The following is a 27,272-nucleotide window of genomic DNA, read 5'->3' on the forward strand; positions in this document are numbered from 1 at the left end:
TATTTTTGGAAAAATAAAAATGTGACACCATTTGCATCAAATAAAATATACACTCTATATAATATAATGGATGTTAGGATTAAGTACACTGTTAATCTATAAAATATGAGTTTTGTTTTATTTTGATTTTTGATATTTTGATTGCGTTAAATTTGTATTTAAATTGTTTCAACATGGCTTTTGTCCAATTTTTAATTTTTTTTTGTTCAAAATTTATGGAGAGTTTGGGAATTGAAATTTTCAGTGATTTTTTTTTTTTTTTTTTTTTTTTACGAAAAAAATGTAAGTATTTTAGCAACTCTCCAAACACCACCAGACAAAACAATGCTTATAAGTACCATTTAAACACAAATTACATAATTTAAAAATCAAATTGAAGCAATTAAAATATAAAGAATCAAAATGAAAAGGACGCAAAATTTGAGGCTAACAATTTGTTTACTTGTACATATTGTAAAATTTTTTTTTTTACCCCACAGATGCATCATACAAGTGGGTGAGAAATGTCTATTATCATAGATTTACTTTATGTATTTTTATTTTTAAAGTGTTTCCAATGATGGTGCTTACTACAACTAGTTTCAAGATATATAAAAATACTAGCTTTTAGTAAAAGGAACTATCACCATGCGGGAAAGTCTATGGTACATTTTGTTCAAAAAATGTACGATACACAAAAAATCAATGGCTAGGATTGAGCCGCATCATTAAAAGTGACCTGCTAAAGAGGTCACTTTTTATAATTATGAGCTAAAATCATATTTCTTCATAACTATAATCAAATTGATCATAACTTAGTTATAACCACATCTCATAACCAATACCATTTTGTTCATAACTAATATCACATATTTCATAACCACATCTCATAACCAACACCAATTTGTTCATAACTGATATCACATATTTCATAATCATAATGACATATCTCATAACCAACACCACTTTGATCATAACAAATATCACATATCTCATAACCATTGATCACATATCTCATAACTACTACACACATAAATCATAACCACATCTCATAACTAGTTCCTTTGAGTCATAACCAACATCACACATCTCATAACAACTATTCTCATATCTCGTAACCAACACCTTTTTGTCATAACCAACATCACATATCTCATAACCACTAATCACATATCTTATAATTAAAACCTTTTTGCTCATAACCACACCACTTTGATTATAACCAACATCACATATCTCATAACTACTAATCACATATCTAATAACCAACATCACATATCTCATAACCACTAGTCACATAACCAATACCTCATAACTCATAACCATTAATACATATAGCATAATCACACCCTTTGACACCACTTTGCTCACAACCATTACCCACATATCTCATAACCACTAAGACATATAGCATAACCAAACACCTTTTGACATCACTTTGCTCATAACAATTACCCAGATATCTCATAACCACTAACACATATAGTATAACCAAACACCCTTTGACACCACTTTGCTCACAACCATTACCCACATATCTCATAACCACTAAGACATATAGCATAACCAAACACCTTTTGACATCACTTTGCTCATAACAATTACCCAGATATCTCATAACCACTAACACATATAGTATAACCAAACACCCTTTGACACCACTTTGCTCATAACTATTACTCACATCTCTCATAACCACTGACACATATAGCATAACCAAACACCCTTTGACACCACTTTGCTCATAACCATTACTCACATATCTCTTAACAACTAACACATATAGCATAACCAAACACCCTTTGACACCACTTTGCTCATAACCATTACCCACATATCTTATAACCACTAACACATATAGCATAACCAAACACCTTTGACACCACTTTGCTCATAACCATTACCTACATATCTCATAACCAACATCACATATATCATAACTACTAATCACATATCTCATAACCAAACACTCTTTGACTTATAACTATATCACTCTGGTCATAACCAAAATCACATATCTCATAATCACTAATCATATATCTCATTACCTTTACCCACATATGTTATAACCACATCTCATAACCAACACCCTTTGTTTCATAATCAATATCACATATATCATAACCACTAATCATATATCTCATAACCACTACCCACATGTAGGGGTGTAAATTTGGCCCACGAGCTCGCGGCACATCCCAAGTCCGCTCGTGCCCTAGGTAGGCCCAACTAGGCTCGAGCCTAAACCCAACCTAAGATATGTGTTCTAGAGCTCAGCCCGACCCTAGTGTTATGGAGTGTGACCCATCTCGTGAGCTCAACCCAAAATTTTCTTCCCCATCTGGCTTGACTCGACCCCAATGGCTCTCTGCCCCCCTTGTCAGTGCAATGGTCAAAAATTTAAATCAAAACAATTTGAAAGAGTCATATAACCATTAATTCTACCAACAATCAATTTTTATTTTATTTTATTTTTATATATATAAAAATTAACTCCTCCCTCCCAAGTCCTATAAATACCACCCCTCTCACATTTTATTTCTCACAAACAAATCTGTCTCTCAAACTCTCATTCTCTCTAAACTCTCAACTCTCTCAATTAATTTTGAACTGTTATCCCTAAGTGACAATTACAATGATCACCTATCTCTATTTTAGCTTTATTTTTAGTCACGATATCTTCATTAAAGATAATAGAAATAATAATATAGAAACGATATACTTTTTAAAATATCTATATACACTTATAGACATATACATATATATATATATTATATATATATAGTTTAACTAAATTTTAATAAAAATATGCTGGAAAAAATTATCTATGACGTGATTTTATTTTGTTGTACTAAATAATTTTTTTCCTAAATTTTTTTCCCAAGTATTCTTCATTTTTTTCTCCACTCAATTTTCTTTCCCTTGATTTGTCCTAGTTGTGCCTGAGTTCTCTCTACTTCTTAATCAGACTTCTCTATTTCGCTGAAATCATTGAACGACCATTGTTGATAGTTCATCCTCACTGGATTCTTCTTCTCTATACTCTTGTGTCTCTGCAATAGATCCTTGAACTCGTCACTATTTTCTCTGTCTATTTCAGCATTATTCATTCTGGTGATATTTCTGTATCTAGTAAATGCATTTATCTCGAAACTCTAGCTATTTCACATTAATATGTCACACATATACAAACCTTTGGCCGTAGTTATGATTTTATCAATTTGTACATATGTTATAGAACTGTTGAAAAATGAATATTACGCATTTTGTTGTACTATTCTATTATCTCAGCTCTCTTCATCCATCAAACATCTCTCTCATTCCTTACTGTCACTGTAGATATCTCCGATGTTCCTTATCGGAAACAACACCATCTTTGACATTATTTTCACAGGCGATAAGTCCGTTCACTCTCTCTTTCTCATATTCCCTTTCCTTTCGCTCTATTGGTTAATCTTCTCTAACCCTCATTTTTTGTTCCATGGCTTAAGTCGTGGATTAAATTATTCAATTATTGTAATTACATTCTGTGTTTATCTGTTCCATGGCTTAAGTCGTGGTTTATAAATGGTTGTCTCAGTTTATAAATTTGAGGAAAAAACGTAAACTCAAAAAATGAGTTTACGTTTTCAGTTTTCAAATTTGTTTTTCAAATAATTTTTTTAATTAATCTTTTTTTTCAATTAATTTTTTTTTCAAATATTTTTTCCCCGATTAAATTTTTTTTTCAATTAATTTTTTAATTAACTTTTTTTTTTCATTTTTTTCAATTAATTTTTTTTGAAATAATTTTTTTTCAATTATTTTTTTCAAATAATTTTTTTTTCAATTAATTTTTTTCCAAATATTTTTTTTTCCAATTAATTTTTTTTTCAATTTTTTTAATTAATTTTTTTTCAATTATAATGTGTGTGAACCCATTGTCATAAGTAATAAATATAAATATAAATATTTTAGGCCTGAACAAACATATTTTTTAGTTTATGTTTTTAAATTTTTTTAAACATTTTGTTCAACCAAAGGCGTTTGTAATTTATGTTTTTCTAAAAATAAACAAAAACCAGTTTATAAAATTTTTGTAAACATAAACCAAAAACGTAAAAGTTACCAAACGCTACCTAAAATTTTGTCTATTATGTTTACGCCAATTTATGGTGTAATTATACATTTTGTAGTTGATGAGTGAAATATTTTTTTATTATTATTAATTTTACTTAATAAAAATAGATGAGGATTTATATTAAAAATAAATAAAAAAAATTTTGAGTGTAAATTGATAAAATTGTAAATTAATAATTTATTTTATTATAAGACTCTAAATTAATTGATTTTTTTATTATGATTGTTACATAATTTCCTCCAAATAATTTCCTCTAAACATTTGGAAGTGAAAATCAAAATTCCCTCCTTCCATGACAAATCCCTCAGACTCCCAAACGTCTTCAAAATTTTCTCTCTCTCTCTCTCTCTCTCTCTCTCTCTCTCTCGGTCGTTGCCACTGCCCTTGCCACCGCTGAGACCTGTTTTGCTTTCACCGCCGCATTCTCCACCACGAAGAAAAGCTCCCAAAGCTATTGACGAAGATCTTTATAGGATCTCGCCAGAGCTCCTCCTTGCCAAGCACCGAAGAGTGAGTTTATTCCTCTGCCCTTTTCTTTTCCTCGTTTTAGCAAGCTACATGCCTCAATGTATGTCTCTCTCTCTCTCTCTCTCTCTCTCTCTCTCTCTCTCACTCGCTCTGCAACTTGTTTCTCTCCCTTTCTCCATCTCCATTTTATGAAACCCTAGACCGAAATCCCTTTCTTCGAAACTGCCCCTTTCACCTTTGTGAACTCACTGGGTTGGTTTATAAAATTAGGAAAATATGATTTGAATAGGTTTAAGTTTTTATGTTTGTTAGTCGTGGTGATTCCATATATATATATACTTGAAATTTGGCTTGTGTGTGAGATCTGATGTGTGGGTAATTGAATTTTGTACTCATGTAACTGATATGAGACTAATTTTTTATTTGAAATCTGTTTATTTGATCCATTTGAGTGTAAAGTCCATTTGTTTAGCTAGTTAAATAAGCCTTTTGATCCATTTGTTTTTTCTGTTTTAAAAAAATGGTATTGGATGGAGGTCTCGAATAATTTTGTTTATCTAGCTTTCTCAAATTATATTTAACTCTTTGTATCGCCTTGATCCTTTTTTAATAAAGTTTGATTATTTATCCAAAACAAAAAAAAAAAACATTATATTTAACTCTTTACTTCCAAACAAAAATTCTTCTAATGATACTGATTTTAATCCGTGCAGATCAAGGATAAAACTGGTGAGCAAATAGGTGAAACTGAAGGTATGATGTGTGATTAAAAAGAAGTTTTTCTTAATGTTAGATGGCATTTATGAAAATTTGCTTCTGATCTGTTACTGTTGCATGCTGTTTGAATGGTGATTTTATTTTGATGAGAAAACTTGACAACCATCTGAACAGTATGATAGCTGACATGGAATTATCATGAAGAAAAAATTATCTGAATTGATAGTGTTTTCCTATTTCAAGCTAATAAACTACCATAACTACATTTAATCCCAAACAATTGCCCGATTTTGAGTAGTAGTCCTCCCATTCACAAATATAAATAAAAATCTTATGAACAAGGTAAGTTGTTCTAACTTATTGAACTTAACTTACAGGGAAGTGTAGTGTTAAGAGCTATATCATTTCAAAAAATGTGGTATGGACATATCATTTCATGATCCGTTTGGCTATTATGGAGTTTCAGTGTTTCATTTGTCTTTGGAATTTCAAAATGATGTAGTGAAAAACCTAGTGACTAAGTTACACTCTGCTAAGCTAAGCTTGATTTGGTGACACAAACAAAATGCAAATTTTTTTTGGAGAATAGAAAGGTTCATATATTAAATTCTGATTTCTATAGCTTGAGTGGATGTACATAGATACTAAGGGTAGAGTGTTTTTTATTTTTGATGTCATTGTTATTACTGTTTATATTTTTACTGGCCTTTAAGTGTTTTGAATTGCCTAAAGAGTTAATGTTGCTGTTCAGAGAGAACTTCACAAACCTGAGTCTGATCATTCTTGCATACATCTAGAGTTCGATGTATTTTTTCCTTTTATTTTTTGGTTGTGTTTGTTGTTTGATTTTGGTTTAGAAATAATCATGCAATGTTTGCCTAAATTTAGTCAATATATTGAAATAGCAGTAAAGTTTTATCCATATTATTGCTATTTTTCAGCTTTATTACAAGTCCATTTGAGTGTAACTTATTTAACTACTAAACTGGGTGTATCAATTTGAGTGTAAAGTCCATGTTTTTCTGTGGTAGAATCATAGGGGGAATTGTAGTATCAAAAATCAAGTGCATAGTAATTTTTCAAAATTTTATATAATTCTATTTATGATGACATGATAAATATATGAATATTTGCACAAATTTGCGTGATTTATCATGAAGATGACTTCCAAAATGTTGGAAACTAGACTAATAAGTTCAAAGAGTGACAAAGATACAAAGTACCCACCTTTTCCATCAAAGAATAACAAACAGTCCCAAAATATGGAAACTTGTGAACTAGTGGTTTGAAAATTAATCTGAAAACTCCCGTGAATCCAATATTTTGACCTAGATGAAAATATATACGAAAAAATATTAAAGTGGCATCTTATGGTAAAATTCCAATAACCGAACATTCTTTACTTTATATCATGTTATCAAATTTTTTAGTCACCTATTATTCTTCAAAGAGAGTGAAAGAGAACACATTGATTATCTATAAAATAAGTATTAGAAGTACTATATACACAAAAAATAAATAAATAAATAAAAAGTGAAAATAAAATAAATTTCAGAGTAGTTTTGTAATAGTTTTGCTACTAGGAAAAAGTTTTATTGATATGAGAAATAAGTTGAAGATCACCTGTATAGGTAATCCAATGCTGGCTCTAGTTTTAACGTCAAGTATGATACTTTCCATCCCATTGCATTTTCAATTCCATCGTGATTCCCTTAGCATCGCCTTCAATAATTGGAACCCCTAAAAAGATCAACAATTTTCTATCAATACCTTAAAAAAGATTAAAAATAAAATAAAATTGATGGTCCAAATAAATTTAAATTATTTCCTTTAATTCTAGTGTCTATTCTTGAAGATGATTGGCTCTACCTCTGGCCATAATAATTCCATAAAGTGAAAAATAAAATATATATATATGTTTGAAGATTAAAGAAACAGAAGTTGTGGAGTGAATTCTGGCTTGCTAATGTGCAATAACTTTAGACCAATCCAATCTGATAGGCCATTCTTTTCTCATTTGATTTTCTCAGAAGAATGTAATTGTAAATTGAGAAGTACAATTCTTTCCAAAATCTATGAAAGCATTGGGATAAAAATTAGTTAAACTTCCTTATTTAACTAGTTAAAAATTAGTTAAACTTCCTCATCAAAGATCAAACAAAAATCAAACAAACCTGTGAATTGTGCAGCCACAATACCAAGAGTCAACTTTGAAAACTTGAGAGATGATAAGATAACTGATCTATATTGTTTGAGAATTGGCTCAGCAGAACTTCGAATTAGCTTTGATGCTACCTATGCCACCATGTGTCAAAAATGAAGTAATTTAAGTAAAAATAAAATAAAATGCTTTCATTATCATCACATTGAATCCAGCAACAAATAAAAGGATAAACTACCAATATGTCCTAATAGTTGTCATTATTAGCATCATCAATGATCTTCATCGATATAGGGTGTGATCCACATCACATCAAGTTAAATCTATACCAAGCATTCAAATTCTAGGAACTTTTCTACGTAAAAATAATTTATGTTAAGCAAGAATTATAATCAAAGCCATAGTTGCTGTCATTTATAATTACTCACTTTATGATATATAACTTCATGTAACTATAACATATGGATTGATGTTGGCTCAAATCATTTGGAAAATCCACTCCCACATTTTTATTATATTTTGAATTTTTTTGGAAAATAATAAGCTAGCACAAAAGAAGAAGAAAATTATGTGAATGTGCTTTGCTTTCTATAATGTTGAAACCATCATATTTCCTTAATGTTATGTTTGGATCATGGATTTAGCTAGGGATTTGGAAATGAAAAGGGAAAGGGAAAGGGAAAAGGTGCGTTGAATGTAATTATAAGAACATTTGTTTATTTAATTTTTTTTGTATATATTTTTATTTAATTTTTTGTTGAAGTGGTCAAACGGTTGGTTGTGGTACATTTGTTTAAGTGTTTATTTATGTAATGGTTATTGAGACTTTGAACAAAGGTAGTAGACTTTCATCTCTGTTATTGTTTATGCAGTTTGTTAATGTCAAAAGATGTGCAAAATAATATTTTTCGTACATAGATTCTTTCTTTTCTCCCCAAAATCATTAATTTCCTTACGTATTGTCTTCTTTAATAACTCTATTTCAATGTTCTATTTTTGTTTGTTATAGGTGTAAACATAAATTTCAGAACATAAACCTTACACTTTGGATCATTTACCATGTGTATTATCAAGAAATCAAGACAAAATGACATACCTGAATCCATTGATGAATGGTTAAACGGAAGCGTGATTATCAATGAACTCTTTGTTATTGATTATGTTATTGCCTTCTAATCCTTTCCCCTTTGGTGCCTTATGTTTCTCCTTGAGAGGATTTAGAAAAAAAATGGCAGTGTTCTTATTTCCACCTGGGAAGGAATAGGGACCATAACCTTTTAAAGGTTGTAATTGGTTTTCAAAACTGAAAGGTTGTGGAAGTTCAAAAGGAATGAAAACCAACTTTAACCATTATTGGTTTTAATTTCTATTTATTGGTTTTCAAAACTGAAAGGTTGTGGAAGTTCAAAAGGAATGAAAACCAACTTTAACCAATATGTTTTAATTTATATTTCTGCCCCTCATAGAAATAGAAATTATACAACTAGTATTACACATTAGGTCCATAACACATATACCCTTAAGCCTATTAACTAAATTGAATCACTTAAATTGTAGGCTTCTTATAAATGATAACACCACATTTAATTATGTGGTCCCATTGAGACATTATCTAACAAATAGGTCCTCAATTTCTCCATCTTAACGTAGAAGTAAAGCTATACCTCCTCCATCCCTTCCTCTCTAGCGGTTGCATTAGCAGGTGTGTTTTTTTATTTATTTGCTTTTAATTGATAGCAGGGCACTGGGCGGGTGTACTACGTTATTTATTTGTGCTATCTTTTTTTATTTATTTTTTTATTTTAATTGATAGCAGGGCACTAGCGGGTGTGCTACGTTATTTATTGAAGAATAGATCTAAACTTATACAAGGAGGATAAGTCAAAAAAATTCTGTGAATTCTAATTACTAATATTATATATAGTCGAAATAAAATTCATTTTATTTTTATTTGTTTTATTAATTCTTTGCTATAAAGTTATAAAGTTATAAGTTTGATTAATTATTTGCTATAAGTTGGACAGTGTATAAAGTTATACTTGCGGGTGTGTTTTAGAGCAATCCAAATACCTAAAAATAACCCAAGTCAATTAAGAAAAATACCAAAGAACCCAAATGAATTGCCTTAATGAGTCTCTATATATTTTTATTTATTTGCTTTTTCCTTTTCTTTGTTTCTATTTTATTGTGTTTCTATTGATCAACCAATATTTTGATTGTTGATTACAAAGTCATTCTCTATTTATTTTGATTTTCAATAACTATGTCATTAATGGCAAGTTAGGCTATGGTTTCAATAACTATGTCATTAAATCTATGTACATTATTCTATTATTGTTTTTGTCTGTTATTTGCTCTTTTACAAAATTCTCTTATGTGATTTTATGAATTTTCATTCATTTTATAAGATAATGTTATTCTTTTCGTATTGTTTTTGATGTAGTTATCATGGATCCTTTTGGATGTACTAAATTTGAGCTTAAGCTTGAAGATGACGAAGTTTGTGGAAATAAAGAAAAATTAGGTTCCCATGCAAATGACCCTATTCAAAGTTTAACCAAGAATGATGTTCTTGAAATGCAATTCAATTCAGAAGAGGATGCCAATGATTTCTATAATCAATATGCTAAAGTTGTGGGATTTAGCATTAGGAAAGACACGCGAACAATGTAGGCAACAAAGGTTCTTAGTAGAAAATGGGTATGCTCAAGGCAAGGCCAAAGAGCAAAGCAACACTTGGCCCGTATTGATCGAAAAAGAGCTGCTAGGGCATTGACTAGAGTTGGTTGTGATGCTCATTTCCACATAAGGTACAATCTGGATGTAGGCAAATACATTGTCACTCACTTTAACATGGAACATAACCATCCATTGGCAACATCACCATGTGTGCCATTTCTTCGGTCGCATAGGTTTGTAAAGATCCTCAACAAAGCTCAAGTAAAGACTTTGCACGATGTTGGTGTCAAGACAAGCCAGATAATGGATTTGTTGGTGCAACAATCTGGGTCTTTTGCGAATGTGGGCTTTATTCACAAGGATTTGCACAATTATATTCAAGCCGAGCGCAAATTAGAAATGAAGGATGGTGATGCGGAGTGTGCTTTGGCTTGCTTATGTGCAAAAGCTGATGCTGACCCTTACTTCTTTTACAAGTATGACAAGGATCAAGAGAATCAGCTTGACAAATTGTTTTGGGCAGATTCAAGGTCTCGCCAAGACTATGCTGCATTTGGTGACGTGTTGGTCTTCAATACAACTTATAAAACGAATGCATATAACAAACCTTTTGTTAATTTCGCCGGGGTCAATAACCATTTTGAAACCACCATATTTGCATGCAGCTTGCTTGTTGATGAGACAATTGCAACATACACATGGGTTTTGCAGAAGTTGTTAGAGGCCATGGATAACAAAAGACCGGTGTCAATGTTAACAGATGGGGATATGGCCATGCGTGAGGCAATACAAAAAGTCTTCCCGAGTGCCAAGCATCGTCTATGTAATTGGCATATGCACAGAAATGCCAAGCGAAATGTTCGAGTCGATGGATTCGAGGGACATTTCAAGCATCTCATAGATCTTGATGCGAATGAGGTTGTATGTAAGGAAGCTTAGAGTAAGATGGTTAGAAAATATGGCCTTCAAAATAACAAGTAGGTATCAAACACCTACAACAACAAAGGCATGTGGGCTCAGTCATATTTGCGTGGTCATTTTTCTGCTGGAATAAAGAGCAGTTAGCGCATGCTTTTTTCAATGAGCACCTCAAACGAAAATTGAAACTATTCGAATTTGTTAGATGTTTTGACATGGGCCTTTATCGATTACGTAACAAAGAAGCAGATGCCGAGGCAAAAACTGGCAACAGTGATCCTTGTCTTACCATAGCACTTCAGCCTCTAGAGAAACATGCAGCAACCATCTTTACCAGACGTTTGTTCTTAATGTTCCGTAATGAAATAATTAAGGAAGCATTGTGATTTTTGATGGAAGGAAAGAGGAGTTCGATCATCGCATATACAAATTTTCAAAGTACACTGAATTTGGTTCCACATGGGAAATGTCATACCATCCCGCAACTAACATAATGAAATGTAGTTACAAAAAGTTTGAGTTCTTTGGATTTCCTTGCAGCCACATGATTTCTGTGATGAAATGTGAACACATGACTGAAATTCCCCCAAGTTGTGTGGTGCAACGTTGGACAAAGCAAGCAAGAAAGGTTGGTGAACCATATTGCGAAGCCCAATTCTCTAGCACTTTCACACAGGAGACACATTTTGGGGTTCTTTGCTCTTCTTTTACTGAAATGTGTTACTATGCCTCACAAACATCTGAAGGATTTGAAGAGGCTAGGAATGCATTTTTCACTATGACATGTCGGATGAAGCAGCTTTCCATGGCCAAGGGAACTAATGTTGATGAAGGAAAAAGTTCATTGCCGCCATTTGGGGTTGGGGATCCAAAAGTAGTGAACACGAAGGGGAATACTGGGGATCCTACATGGCTAAACCTCGAAAGCCAAGGCAATGCCAATGTTGCAGGTATACATTATATTGTTCTTTGTGTCTTAATTTTGTTATTGTGATGTAGTATTGGCATTTTTGTTCTCTTTAATGATTGGTGATTTACTTGACAATGTAGGTTCGTCGGCCACACATGGAGAACTTGCCCCCAAAACGATCATAAAACGGGACAAGTGGGTAGCAATTTGTTTGAGGAATACGATGATTATGATCTAATTGGTACTCCCACCCCTTTTACACCGAGGTGGCCCAAGAATAATATGAGGCCATGTAAGACCCACCCTGTGAAGAGACGACTTTTTGTCATTAAAGTGGATACGTCTCCAGTGTAGTTGAGCAAGGATGTTAATGACTTGCGTAGTTGCGATGCATGAGTCGTCCAAAATTCAGCGTTCACTGATGCGGATACGTCTCTAGGTGATTACTTTTATGGTATCTTTTCAGTTCAAATTATGTTCATTTTGCTTACATTTGCTTTGCAAATTTTATGTATGGCTGCTTAATTCTAATTTCTTGATATGCCAAGATAGATTTTAGCTAGAACATTGATATGTCATAAGTAATTATGATGTTTACAACTTGATTATGAAAATAAATAATTTACGAACAAAAAATGACAAAAGAGTGTGTAATGACCAATATATCAAAATTCAATTTGTTATGATTTGAATCATAGATTTGAAATGAACAAACCTTAACGACAATATAATTTGTTTTTGCAGGTGTTGTTGTGGGTAATAGTTGATATAATCGAGTGGGTGATATTGGGAGCTAAACTAATATTTTTTTTAAAAAAAATTTTGAGGACTTAAATCTGTTAAAATTTTGTATAAATACTCTTAAATGATGGTTGATGGATATTTGTTTTGCTGTATGGAAGTTTATATTTTGTATGCACACTTCTTTTTTTTCTTGAAGAAAGAATTTTGTTAAGGGAAGAGATGGAAAATAATGCATGACTGATTTTGTAAGGAATTATCATTCACCAAACGAGGTTGTAAGAAATCGTACACTACCTTGCAGTAGTAACTCGCTTTTCAATATTGTTGATCTTCCGTCCAGGTTCATCAAAAGACACTTCAAGATGTATATATGTGTGTGGTTTTAATATCGTTGATGGATCAATTCTTTAAGATGTATATATGTGTGAGGTTTTAATATAAATTCTAGACCACGGTTGCACTAGCAAAGGCTATGAAGCCATTTTGTTTAGTGTTTTTGCTCATTTTCGAAGCAAATGTGCAACAGCAAGTGCATATAGAAAATTGAATGCCATTATTCGATCGTTTTTTCCCATAAAATATTCTCTTGAAAATGGCCAAACTATCATTTTAGCCACCACAACCATTATGGTAATGCCACAAAGTGGCTACTGAATAATTTTTGCCTTTTATCCTACATTGATGATATGTAAAGTGAAGTCAAGAATTACTAAATGTTTAGAAAGTGGCCTTATTTTACAGCAATGAAAAGGATAGAGAAAGGTGACAAGCCCTCTTTCTTTTCTTTATTTCTTTCATCTTCTTTTTTTGTGCTTTGGATGGGCAGACAGAAGCCCTTTTTTAGGCCAAGATTGTGACCAATGCCATCACATGATGCCTTGGAGTTTTTCTCAGTGGGGTGGTGGTGGAGGCTTGGACAGTGTTTTGGTGCAATGTCCAACTTTATTCACCTATGCAAAACCCTCTCCTACCTAAGTTGAATAAATTTCTATTTTTATTATAAAAACATGATAGATGTATTCATTTTCTATCAAAACAAATTAAAAATTATAATTAATTGGATCAAATTAAAATAAAATTATAAATTTATGGTCAAAATCTATCCAATTGATTTTATGGTCAAAATCAACCATTTATCTGCTATGGCCATATGCAGGCGATAGTCAAAACCAATGCCACCATCTTGAACAGGAATACCAAACGTTGGCATTCCACTAACCTGTAAAGCAATAAACATGTCTTAATGAAGAAAATGGTCAATAGAAGCACAGCTCTTTTATCCTATAAATAGTGGTTGGCACTATCTTAATAAAATTGTAACGCCCTCAAAATAATACATAAAACCCATCACTTTAGACATGCATTGATATAAAAGAAACCAACTATTTCTATTCATTAGAGTAGTTCTTACAATAGTATTACATGTTAACAACAAAAGCAAATGCCCTATGGGCTTACAACTTTCCAAGTCAACACCTGGTTACACAAAAGAAGAGTACTAACTCTATACAAAATAAGCCCTTGGCTTGATATACATGTAATACAAACAAAATAAACAAAAAGAGTCTTCAACTCTCATCATCATCCAAGCTATGTCCTTGGAGGTGGCATACTACCTGTACCTGAAAGTAATGTCCCATATAGGGTGAGCCAACGCCCAGTAGAAATATGCTAAACATAGTATGAGCAATAACTAAGACATTAGCTGTAACGCCCTCAAAATAATAACATTAAACCCATCAAATAAGACATGCATTGACATATAAATTAACCACATTCTTTTATTCATTAGAGTTTCATTACATAAGTATTACATGTTAACATCAAAACAAAATGCCCTACGGGCTTACAGCTTTCCAAGTTAACACTTGGTTACAACAAAAGAGTACTAACTCGTTTACACATTAAGCCATTGGCTTGAAGTTACATGTAATACATCAAAAGTAAAACGACAAAAACATGTCCGCCTCTAGCCTCCCAAGCTATGTCCTTGGAGGTGGCATGCTACCTGTACCTGAAAATGATATTCCCATATAGGGTGAGCCACAGCCCAGTAGAAATACACTAAACCAACCATGGACAATGACTAAAACATTAGCAATTGATAGATGGCTAACACTGATACATTCACATAAATCACATATTTATGTCATACGACTTAAGAGTCCAAGTTACTTTTCATTTTCCCTTTTTCAACAAATAAGCATATCAGCTCTATCATCATTTCAACAGATAAGTATAAAAACTATATCCCACATTTACAGATAAGCATATAAGCTGTGTCCACATTCTCAACAGATATGTATAACAACAATATCCCACATTCAGATAAGCATATAAGCTATATCCACATTTCACAAAGATAAGCACATGAGCTCTATCTTCACTTCTCTAGACAAGCATATGAGCTGTATCTATGGAGTTCATCCCCTATCTTCTCCCAACACTATCCGGTTTAGAGGTACATCCCCTATCTTCCCCTAAACCGCGGAGTACATCCCCCATCTCCTCCTCTACACATAACGTATACAAACACTTTGGTTCTATATACAATCACTCAATACATACAGTTAATGTATTCTATCACCAGTCAAATTCCATGACACATTCCATTGATTAGTTTCCGTTTGCCTAATCATCATGCATTGTCTACAACAATCACGACTATCCTCCACCGATAGCCCAAAGCAGTTATTTCTTAAACAGAAAATAAATGCACAAATGGATATTCAATCAACATTTCATTTCCTCATTTCTCCCAATTAATTATCCCAATTAATCAAACAATGTAATTAGGCCATTTTCCATAATTACCATTTCAATCCTTAGGTCCCATTTTCATCAATGATTCAACATTAATTCCATTTCTCTATTCCAAACATACATCTAGGTTTATTATGAATAAAACCCCAACTTTTGTAAAATTACACAAAAGCCCCAAACTTTCACCAAATTACCAAACCAAGCCCAACATCTCAAAATACTAAAATTTAAAGACAAAATCCATAGAGAGGAGTAGGATATCCCTACCTCAAATTCGGAACCCCAAAGGAGAAGACGACAAAACCCAACGTGCTCCAAATCTCGAAATTTTCAGATTAAAAAGAAGCCCTCGACGATCAACAACTTTTTTGTAAAGGCCAAAGGTGAGCAAATCACTCCTACTAGATCAAAACCTAGAGAGAAGGTAGAGTCTAGTGTGAGAGGCTCAACAATGGTGATTTTGGAAAAGTAAGAGAGAGAAGAGAAAGTGAAAAAGTGATTTGAAAAGTCATAATTTTGGGACTTAAACCCAGTCGCCCGCTCGAGCGTAAAACACCCCGCTCGAGCACCACTCACAGACTCCCGCTCGAGCGTCCAAACTCCCGCTCGAGCGCCGGATGCACTCTCCCAGCGCTTTTACAGAACCAGGCCTCCGCTCGAGCTTCCAACTCCCCGCTCGAGCGGCACTCACACAACCCCGCTCGAGCGGCCAATCCCACGCTCGAGCGTACAACACTGCACAGGAAAATACTGGATGGGTGCAATTCCCGCTCGAGCGCCAAAACCCCCGCTCGAGCGGACAGGCAAAAATCTGGGCAACTAGTTTTGGTTTCTAAACTCAACCAACCTGTAAACAAACCCGCCCAACACATCCTACAACTTAATTACGAAGTAAAAAGGGATGTAAACAAGAAAATAATCAACTACCAACATCCACGGACACATGTCCGGATCACTGTACAACAAGGGTAAACCCGGGATCGCTATATTAGCAATTGATAAATGTTCAATTTCCATAAACCAATTCATAACCCATTTCCATTTCATGACCACTGTGTCCATGTTTCATTTCATTTTCTATTTCTTATCAATTTCACAATTTGCATCAACGGCTCAAAACCTGGCCAACCACTTATATGAGACAGTGACTCATATTAAACGTTTCCCATTTTACAATAGATAAACATACTAGTTGTATCAACATCTCAACAGATAAGCATACAAGCTGTATCCACATTTCAACAGATATGCATATTAGCTATATCAACACTTCCAAAGATAAGCATATGTACTGTATCAACACTTCCATAGATAAGCATATAAGCTATATCAACACGTTAACTGACAAGAATATGAGCTGTATCAGTGGAGTCCATCCCCTATCTCCTCCCAAACAACATCCGGTTTAGAGGTCCATCCCCTATCTTTCCCTAAATCGTGGAGTACATCCCCTATCTCCTCCCACACACACAATGTATATACACATAGGTTATATACACAATCAATCAATACATAACGTTAATGTATTCTATCAACCGCCATACTCTATGACATATCTAATTGATTAGTTTTAATTTGCCTAATCATCATGCATTGTCTACAACAATCAAAACTACCCTTCACCGGTAGCCCAAGCAATTATTTCTAAACAGATAATAAAAGCTCCAACAGATAAAATATCAATGTTTTCAAAAGTGAGTGATTAATAAATCCAACTCCACTATTCTACTATATAATGAACCAATTTCATTATTTCCAACACAATTCCATATAACCACAATTTTCCCAAATTAATCATACCAATTAGGGTTTTCTACCCCATTTCCCAATATTGACCCAATGGTCTATATATCAACAACCAACAACGATATCATTATTTTGAAACCCACAATACACATTTTAGAATCAAAATAACAAAAACCTCTTTTAACATTTTGAAACCCTAAGTCCCAAAATTACCCAACTTCAACACTTTATCAAAACAACCAAAAATATATGTCAAAGACCATAAGAGTGAGTAGGAATCCCTACCTCAAATTCGGAGCCCAAGAAAAGAGGATGAAGAAAACCAAAATGCTCCAAATTCCAAGATCCATGGATCAGAACGAAGCCCTCGACGATCAACACAACTTTTACAAAGGCCAAAGGTGAGGAAACAACTCTTACTAGATCAAAACCTAGAGAGAGGGCAAGGTTCTAGAGAGAGAGGCTCTCAAATGGCGTTTTGGAAAAGTAAAAGAGAGAGTGGGAGAGTAGAAAATGATTCAAAAATGCCCAGCTGCCCTTTGTTATACGACATTCCCGCTCGAGCGGAAAACACAACGCTCGAGCGTCAAGAACAAAAAACTAGGTCCGCTCGAGCGCAAGAAAGCCAGCTCGAGCGCCAAGACACAAGAATAAAGTACATCCGCTCAAGCGCGAAAACCAGTCCGCTCGAGCGTAGATTTTCATCTCCCAGAACTTTTCAGAAAAAGAACTACCTGCTCGAGCTCCAACAAGCCCACTCGAGCGCGACCCGCTCGAGCGTAGAAAACACACCTGCAGAAGTTTTTGCAGGGACACAAAATACTGGAAGGGTGTAAACCATGCTCGAGCGCAGAATGACCCGCTCGAGCGGACCGTACAAAAACTGGGCAACAACAATGGGAGCCAAAGCTCTACCAACCTGTAACAACCAAGCCCAACACAACCTATAACTCAAACAAATGGAATCAAAGGACGACAACAAGGTAGATACAACTACCAGCTCCACGAAACCAAAGTCCGGAATACAACAGATACAGAAAGGGAAAACTGGGATCGCTATAAAAATGACCAACAAAGTCAGTATGAAGTTGGTAATGATGTATTGACAATGCCTCCATCCATTCCAAGCATCAATAAGATCTGCAAAACTCATGCTAGTTTAAGTATTTCAAAACAAACATACCAACATAGGTTTCACTAACAAAATCTAATTTCTAGCCCATGTTAGCCAATATATATGCTATTCAGTAAAGTTAACGTGCTATTCATAGAGAGGGTGATGGAGATGAAAGGATGAAAAAAGGAATCTATTCCATTCGAATGAGCTCCTATTTCAATGGTAGCAACTCATCTTTGTTCGCTCCCACAACCTTATCCACTATCTTTCCTTCTTTCAAGATCACAAAAGTCGTATGGCCTCTACTTCCGTTTCAATTCACCCCTAGCTCTGAGTTCTGCACAAGATAGCACACTTGAGAATATAATTTTATAACAAAGGTTAAGTTATAAACTCAAAGTTCATGAGTTTAAGAAATGCGATTACGTCATTGATTGTACGAACTTATGAAAAATAAAAAAGAATAGAGCATCACCAGCTTTATATTGCGCGATATCAGCAACAATATCAATTGAATTATGCTTTTATATCACAAGATCAAGTAACAAGCGAGCCCTATGCAAATAGTCAAACTACATGCCAAAAGTAGTGAGTACGTAAAAACATCACACATTATAAAATTAGTCTTCATAAAACATAAGATACTGATAAGTGGACAGTTGGGTATAAATGTAAGTACCTTGATTACACCCGAAGGCAAAGGTTTCCCTTGCATATATTTGATGATGAAAAGACCACAATCATAGCTATAGGAATGAGTGTAGTTGTAACAATAGAGTCAACGAACTTAGAGATTATAACATTAATGCTTATTTAAAAATTAAGAACGATAATGTAGTGTATTACCTGTTGTCTTGGCGTGGCATGTCTTCCAACCATTGAAATGCAAACGAACTAACATCTTGAACATAATCTTCTCCATGCGCATATTGAAGCAGCTTATGCAATGATTGTACCTATTGGTGGTAGGTAGTAAGGTACATAGATCAAGAAACAAAAAAGTGGATACAAGTGGTATCATAATGGTTATTCTATTACTAATAATGTAGCTTGATTTTTTCGATCCTCATCGGTGTCAATACATCTGCTAGAGTCGAATAGATAGGCAACCTGTTTCTCCATGTTTACATTCAAGCACAACCAGTGGTTTTCCCTATGGTTGAAGGGCATGTAAATCTAAAAATATAACGTCGAATGTACATGCAAAAAATAAATAAATACATAACATGGATCAAATGTTATTGTGCATGGAAAATTTGGAAATTGGGTAATAGTAGTATTTTATCATGTTACCTCCTCACAAGCATAAAGGGGGCCAGTGTATCTATAAATTCCAAAATAATCTTCTACTATATCTTTCATTGTGTCATCAGAAGGTTGACATAAAATCTTTTGCTGCATATTCAATTTTAACATATAAATAACTTGTGCCTAAATGAAAGAAGTCTTTAGGTATGGCTAATACTTACCGATACATGGGCCGACAAGTTCCAAACCATGTGATCCTTATTTGGAAACTTTTTCCTTTGTTTATTTGTCAATTTCACAACAATGAGATTTATAATCTGCAGTGCAAAATATATGAAATTTATGAATAGGCAAAGTAAAGTAACTTGGATGATGGAAAGGTAGCAAATAAAATAGGAGAAGGAGAAAAGTCTTACACATGAGGATATCCACTGATATGGTTTCAAGGACCACAATTCCTTCCACGTTGCAGATTGTGCTTCCACGTAGTGCAATTTCATCCGTACAAGATGTTCCCTAGCACATGGATAACTATGTGAGTTAGCAGGTATAGTACTTTATACATAACAAGTTAAAGGTAGTCAAATTGTACCCATCTGAAAGAGATTCATCAAATGCATATCGTAGAACGAGACTGTCATAGTCATTTAATGGGTCTGGTAAAGGCACAGATGACTTGTAAAGGTATTGAGAAGAATAGTGCATAAAAAAAAAATTCAAGCTTGGTTAGTGTATGTTCATGAAGATGGAGTTAGCGCAAAATAACCAGATATACAAAAGATTCTATAATAGTTAGTTCCAAACCTTTGGGGTTTCAAGAACAACATTACCCCCAAGTTGATCAAGTAAATTATCAAATAGCTGATACAAGTAAAAGAAAAGTAAGAAACAAACACTATTTGTTACACGCAAATCAAATATGTTTTTGAGACACAATCATTTAGTTTACTTGATTGAGATTGTCATGAATATTAGTGTCAACGTTGTTGTCGTTTGACAATGGCTTCAACTGTGGTCTTTTCTTCATTACATTGAATTTCACAAAAGGTGTACGCAACCACCAACTGGCTTTGCAATTCTGGGTCCCTCGTGTCTGAGGACCACGAACAACACTACATGATGATGACATTGTTACAGCATTCACTTCAACTGCCTTTGTATCGCACTTTTTCACACGCGATCGCCCCTTTTGTGGAATAAAAAGTCGTTCATTATTTAATTCTTTCCCACCAACCAATTTGGCTCGTTTCTTTGCAACTGCCTTTGCATTTGGTGGTGTGAGGATTGATTTTTTTTTTTCTCAAATGCAAAGTTTCCATTGGTTCTTTGTCATTCATATTCCTTATCTCATCCTCATCTACAAACTTCGGGGAATTGGCTGCAACCTTTTCAATACCGCTAACATCGAGACCAACCATTTCAATATCAATTTGATGCTCCTCATGTAGTTTGCTTGGTAGTGTTTTAACATGTCCACCATCAAATGGAATGCGTTGTTCTAACAACTCAAGAATTTGACCAACTTGGCTCTCCATTTTGACCGGTCGTTGCTCCGCAAGTAGTTTGCTTGGTGGTGTTTTAACTTGTTCTCCATCAATTGGCATGTGCTTTTCTAACAGCTCAAGAATTTTTCCAACTTGATTCTCCACTTTGGTTAGACGTTTCTCATCCTCATCTTGCCTTGCGTCCTTGTGACCTTGGACCAAAAGGGCATGAATTTCAATGACTTGTTTCTCAACTTTAGCCAATCGGGAGTCATCATCGTTTTCAATTCTTCCTTGGTTAAGAGTTACTGCATTTGACTTTTGAACAATGTTAGGCAAAACCACCTGTTCGCACATATACAATAATTTGTTAATGTCACAGGTGTAATATAAATTGAGCTATAATTATAAAAAGTCGTGTGTTGTAAATATTTACGTCAACATTTAAATATCCTCCCAAAGCTTTAATTTGATTCAAACCCTGCTTAATTTCTGAATTGCCCCAATAGGATAAGCGTGGAATGGGGTTGGAAGTAGCCACCAACTCCCTTTTGCGAGCAAATTGTTCCAAGTAAAATAACTACATGGGAAAAAAAAAAGAAGTCATTTTAATGTGTGTTAGACAATATGCAATAAAAAATAATAGATGAAATAATTACACATCAAGGGGAGGTACCATTAGAAGAAGCAAACAGCCGCACACAGCAGACCACTCTTTGACCTTGGCAATAACAATGCGGTCGACAAGAAAATCAAGTGTGTGCTTTGCCCAATTGAATTGACTGATGGACTCAACATTTTTAACCATTTGAATGAATGATTGGTGTACGCCTGCCTTTGTGGTGGGGCACAAGAGGGCTCCAATGATGTATAAGACAAATTCCCTTTTAAATTCAGTTCTAGCATCTTTTGTTTCAATCAGATAAGATTTCAGAGATGTGAACGGAACAAATTTATTCTTCACCACAAGTTCATCACAAAGGTTTGTAATTTCATCTACGGACTCTGTTAACTTCACAAGTAGACCATTGGAAGGTAATCCCATCAACTCATGAACATCTTCTACGGTGAGAAGCATTCGAAGACCGTGGACATTCAATGAATGAGTTGAAGGATCAAAGTTCTGAACTAACCAATGGCACAAGTCATGATCTATGTGCGTGCACCTAAGGCTTAGGATGCCATGAAACCCCATATCAGTCACTGCTTGTTGTTGTGCTTTGTCCAGCCTTCTAATAATCTTACAAATCGATGTAAGCTCAATCCGGGGTTGAATTTTTACTTTTGGAGGCTTTTGTTGGACCGCAGTTTTTAATTCGGCATATCGTTCAGATTGCAGCTTTCCCATTTGTATATACTTATTTTTTTCTTCTTCGGGAAGTTGTTTCCATTTGTCCCCAATATCCTACATTATGTGCATAAAATCATATGAACAATTACATACAAGCTTACAAGTACAAGAGGAATACTACAAACAACAAGAATACGTTGCACTTACCTTCAGGTCTACTTTCATTTGGGGTTTTTTTAACTCCATTGATTGTTCTTGGCTATAAACATATGAAAATGAATATAAGAATTCGTATAACGGAAAATATATAACTACATACAAATAGATATTAACGAAATACCAAAAGAAAATGAATTGAGTGATCGGGCACTTTGGAGGATCAGTCGGTTTATCCATCAGACTTCAATCAGAATTCCTAGTAAAGAAAGACAAAAAAAATAAACTCATAATATCTTTGATTAGGAAAAAAAACAAACAAACAAAAATCTTAAAGGTTACAGTACATTCATCAAATGCACGACATGCACACATGAATGGATTTGGTTTTTAATAATGTAGTTAACAAAGACTGTGTTTCCAATGTAAAAAGGAAAGACACTAAAAAAAATTCTAATCATAAACAAAAAATGATACCCCAGTAGCTTAGGTCACATTACCGTAAAAAACAGACTAAGAAGTTAATTTTTTTGGACAAAATTTGTAATTTGGTAAGGAAATTTTTGTCGCAAAAAGGAGCCAAATATTTTGGCACCATACGAATTGATAATAAAAACGACATTGTTTTTTATTTTATTTTTGGGACTATTATAGAAAAAAATAAAAAACGAAGTCATGGTTATGTATAGCTCCTTTGTTGCTTCAAGTCACACTTTAGGTGTACAATCAGAAGGTTGAATATCTTTATTAACTGGTTTTACTTGCTTTGGTTTTAGCTATGTTGTGGTTCACTTTCCCATATTTTATCTTGCTAATTTTTTTTTTATTCTCTGCATGGGTTTGGGGATGGCTTGAACCACATAAAGCACTTGAAAATTATAAATGTTTAGGGAAGCAATTTGTTTTTAGAATACAAAATACAAGAAATTAGAAAATGGGAGAATGATTTGATACAATTGAATTCAGGAATATACATACACTAACTAAAGATTTGATGCACTAAGGACCCTTGCATACTTCTATAACCCACTGCCACTCACAATTGAATCTTGGGTTGTGAATAGAGCTTCTCTTGTATTAATGCTATGCTTATTATTTGATTTTATTATATACATTTATTCTATCATTGATACTTTAGATTCATAATAAATAATACTAATATATGAGCACTACTACAAAATTGGTTAAAGGTCAAATTTTTAACTTTGACCTTATACTTTTAGTCATAGTTTTTTTTTAATACAAAAACTATGATGAATGAGGGTGTGACTGTACAAGTTATATCATAAATATTTTGCTTTTTAATTTGGCCATCACGCATACCATATAATTTAAATATATTGAAGCATAGAGGACCTTGTAGGAAAAAATATGTACCTGTCCAAGAAGTAGTTCAGCAACAACACAACCAGCAAACCAGAAGTCAATAGCTGTAGTGTACTCCGTCGATCGAAATATAAGCACAGATGTAAGAGGTATTGGGCTCTCCTTTTACCTGCCAAAAATAAGAAATGAAGCATTTCAACCAAAACACAAAACTAAGGGAGAGGGGAAAAAATTAAAAGACATAAACCAACATGCCAAAACTTTAAAAATTCCAAAATGAAGTTGTTATTTGTAAAAGAGTTAATGAGGTCGTGGGAAAATAGCATATATGAAAGGGCATCATTAGTGATGGAAAAATGTAAAATAATTATAATTACACATGAGGGTTTGTAGAACTCTAAAAAGTATATAGCATATTAATTAGGATACATGTTAGAGTGTAAATCTTTTGGAAATTAGGCCAAATGTTATAATTTGCATATGGTACACATCTCAAAAGGGGTGTAGTAGCATGACCATACATACCACACATAAACCCATATAAACTCTAGTTTGGAATGAATCAATAAATCAAAGACCCCAAAAATAGAAGAACAATAATTTTTTAAAGGCATTTTTCTGTTTCATGTATCTTCATGCTCTTGTAGAAAAAGCAATAAACAACAAAGAAATTTGGGGGCGGGGGAGGGGAAGAAAAGAAAAAGAAAAATAAGAAGTAAATTAATAATTTAGTGTCTTTGAAGTTTGAGGGTTTTGAATGAAAATAGGTTTTTCTCGAATCAAGTAATTTTGACATTTTTTTATTATTTAATGGAAAATCAAGATGTGTGTATTTGCTAGTTCGATATGCGGTCAGATTTGTTATTTGACATGAATATTGGAGGTAATCCTATCATCACTCTATTTCAATCCAGATGATTTTTTATTTTTTTATATTTTCTTTATTAATTTGCTTGTGTTTATCATTGTTACTTACCTTTTATTGAAGCAAAAAAAAAAAAAAAAAAAAAAAAAAAAAAAAAAAAAAGAAGAAGAAGAATAAGAAGAAAAAGAAAAAGAAGCCGAGGATGGTTGCTAATCCTGTTAGGAAGAGTGGGAGTAACTAAGTTGGAAGTGGAAGGGGTTTATTGAAGGTCATTATCTTTTGTTGTGCTTTTTGTTGCTCTTTCATCCCTTACGGTCACCTTGGAGGATTAAGCTATCTCTCTCTCTCTCTACTTGGGTGATAAAAAAAAATAAATTAGACCATGTAATGCCAAAGGGATGGCAATGAGGGGAAGTAATGAAGGCGGCGGTGGTGGAGGTGGCAATGATGGGTTGACTAGGGATTTTTTACGTCTTAGAACAATCTCTCATAGGGGGTTTCCAAACATGGCTGGGCTTGATCATATGAACTCACCATCATCTTCATATGATCAGCAGAACCAAAATCAAACACCATGGCAAGGTTAGATTAATATATATTATAGGTGAAGTTTCTATTTACATTTGATTTATTGTCATGAGTTTGTTCTTGTTGTAATTCATCATTTATCTGTTCTTCTACATAATAAGAACACAAGCAACTACAATTTGTTCTTTTCATTTAGGACTGTTTTTGGTTTCTTTGCATTTTTAATATATTCAATGTTGCCTTCTTGATCATTCTTTTCTACTTACTTGCTGTAAGTAATTAAATTATAGAAATTAATACAGAACTGAACACAAATTATATGAATGAATAAGATTTTACAAAATTTGTTTGTACAATTTCACTCTAGAAAAGCTTATCTATTCATATATATTGTAATAATCAATTATGCAATCACTTTTTGTATAAACTTAATCTAAATCAGTTTCTCTATTGTTGTTTCATTTTCTTTTAGAATATTTAATAATCTTTGGACTTCATGCTGTGTTGTTCTATCTGGGGCATATAATCAATATAGACATGTCCTATTAATAAATCAAACCAAGATTGAAGCAATTGATTGTAAAACTCCATTTCCCTAAGGAAAATAAAGGGAGAAAAAATTCTCCCAGAAAAAAAAAACATGTACGGGTGCTGTTTGTGTGTTAGGTTGTTCTTGAAATGAGACACGAGACATGGAATGTGTACAGGTGATTGCAGTATAGCTTTGGATATGCTGACAAGAAAAATTCTTGAAATGGGCATGGAATCAAAGAGAGGATGATTTGGGAATGTGATCAAAGAAACAGAGGATGATTTGGGAATGTGATCAATGACATTGCCGATTCTAGATACAATCAAAGAGAGATAGAGAAAGAGCCAATAGTTGGATTACAAATTTTGAACTTTTTCAGAGGAAAAAGCTGATAAAATAAAAATTAATATCAAATATTCATTCTTCAGTTCTGAAATCAAAGTGGCACAGCTATTGGATATAGATGTTAATTTTCATTGAGAACCAAACTTAATATGAGATATTCAATAAGGGTTAGGGTTTTCAAATCAAAAGCCCTAATGTAAATGAAGTTTAGAGTTAGAAACAAACCTGAGCTACAGAAAATATCTCTTGGAAATATTCGATTAGAATGGAAGAAACTCTAGTTCTTGACGTCAAGAGAGTGAAAGGTTATGAAGAAGGATGTCTACACTGAGAGAATGGTGGCCCCGACGTCGACGGGGCTGGTGGTCTTCGGCAATGGCTGAAGCTTTGGCTATGGTGGAAGAGAGGAGGGAGGAGAAGAGAAGAGCAAGAGCACGAGCCAGAGAGGGAGGCCAACTGACTTCAGACTGTTGGACTACTTTGATACTTTGCTCTGTTTGGTAACCGGTTACACCGGTTGCCTAATTTGAGAGTCAAATTATTTAAATAACTTAGTTATGACCTGGTTATGAAGTAATATGGTATAAGTAAATAATTGAATATAACTAAGTTATGAGTTAATATGATAGTAGTTATGACTAATATGGTATTGGTTATGATATAAAATCATATAAGTTCATAACTAAATGTATGGTGCATCTAAATGTACCATAGCATCACCCCATTATACTAATACTTTCAGCTTTTTACATAACCGGTGATTAATATGTTGATAGTCTCTCTCCTATCAAATCTGTCAACTGGTTGAATCGAACCCGAATGCTATTTTTTTTCAAAGTTAACTATGAAGAGCAAGGAAAGTTAACTATGAGGCAGGGGCGGCTAGAATCAAGTTATGACTGGATTCAGTGAACTTGCTGGATGTGGATTTTGGAAAAATGAAACTGACTTTTCCGCTATGAAAATTTCATAACTTGAGAATTATTTAGCATATTTTTTTTTAGTTTTTAGAAAACACTTTTTAAAAAATTCTACTATCTTGTTTTTTGTATTTTTTTGTTTTTACTGAATTTTTTTAATATTTTGAGCAATTGTTTTAATTTTTAGACATACCTAACATAAATACACTTAGAAAGTATAATTTTGTGAAAAAAAAACTTTATAAAATTCACTAA

General features: G+C 33.5%; 1 protein-coding gene across 1 annotated transcript; it reads left to right on the forward strand.

Annotated features, from left to right (window-relative positions):
• The first annotated feature begins 10,298 nt into the window (after nucleotides 1-10,298).
• Nucleotides 10,299-11,063, forward strand: LOC145798304 (protein FAR1-RELATED SEQUENCE 5-like). Its single transcript, XM_082885815.1, has one exon. The coding sequence runs from the start codon at nucleotides 10,299-10,301 to the stop codon at nucleotides 11,061-11,063; it is 765 nt and encodes a 254-aa protein (XP_082741941.1).
• Nucleotides 11,064-27,272: the final 16,209 nt, after the last annotated feature.

The sequence above is a fragment of the Camellia sinensis genome, chromosome 8 (assembly GCF_055761805.1).
Source record: "Camellia sinensis isolate YWXY chromosome 8, ASM5576180v1, whole genome shotgun sequence".
NCBI classification, from domain to species: Eukaryota; Viridiplantae; Streptophyta; class Magnoliopsida; order Ericales; family Theaceae; genus Camellia; species Camellia sinensis.

Coding starts and splice junctions, on each gene's coding strand:
- LOC145798304 (XM_082885815.1), top strand. CDS start 10,299: ATGGAACATAACCATCCATTGGCAACATCACCATGTGTGCCATTTCTT.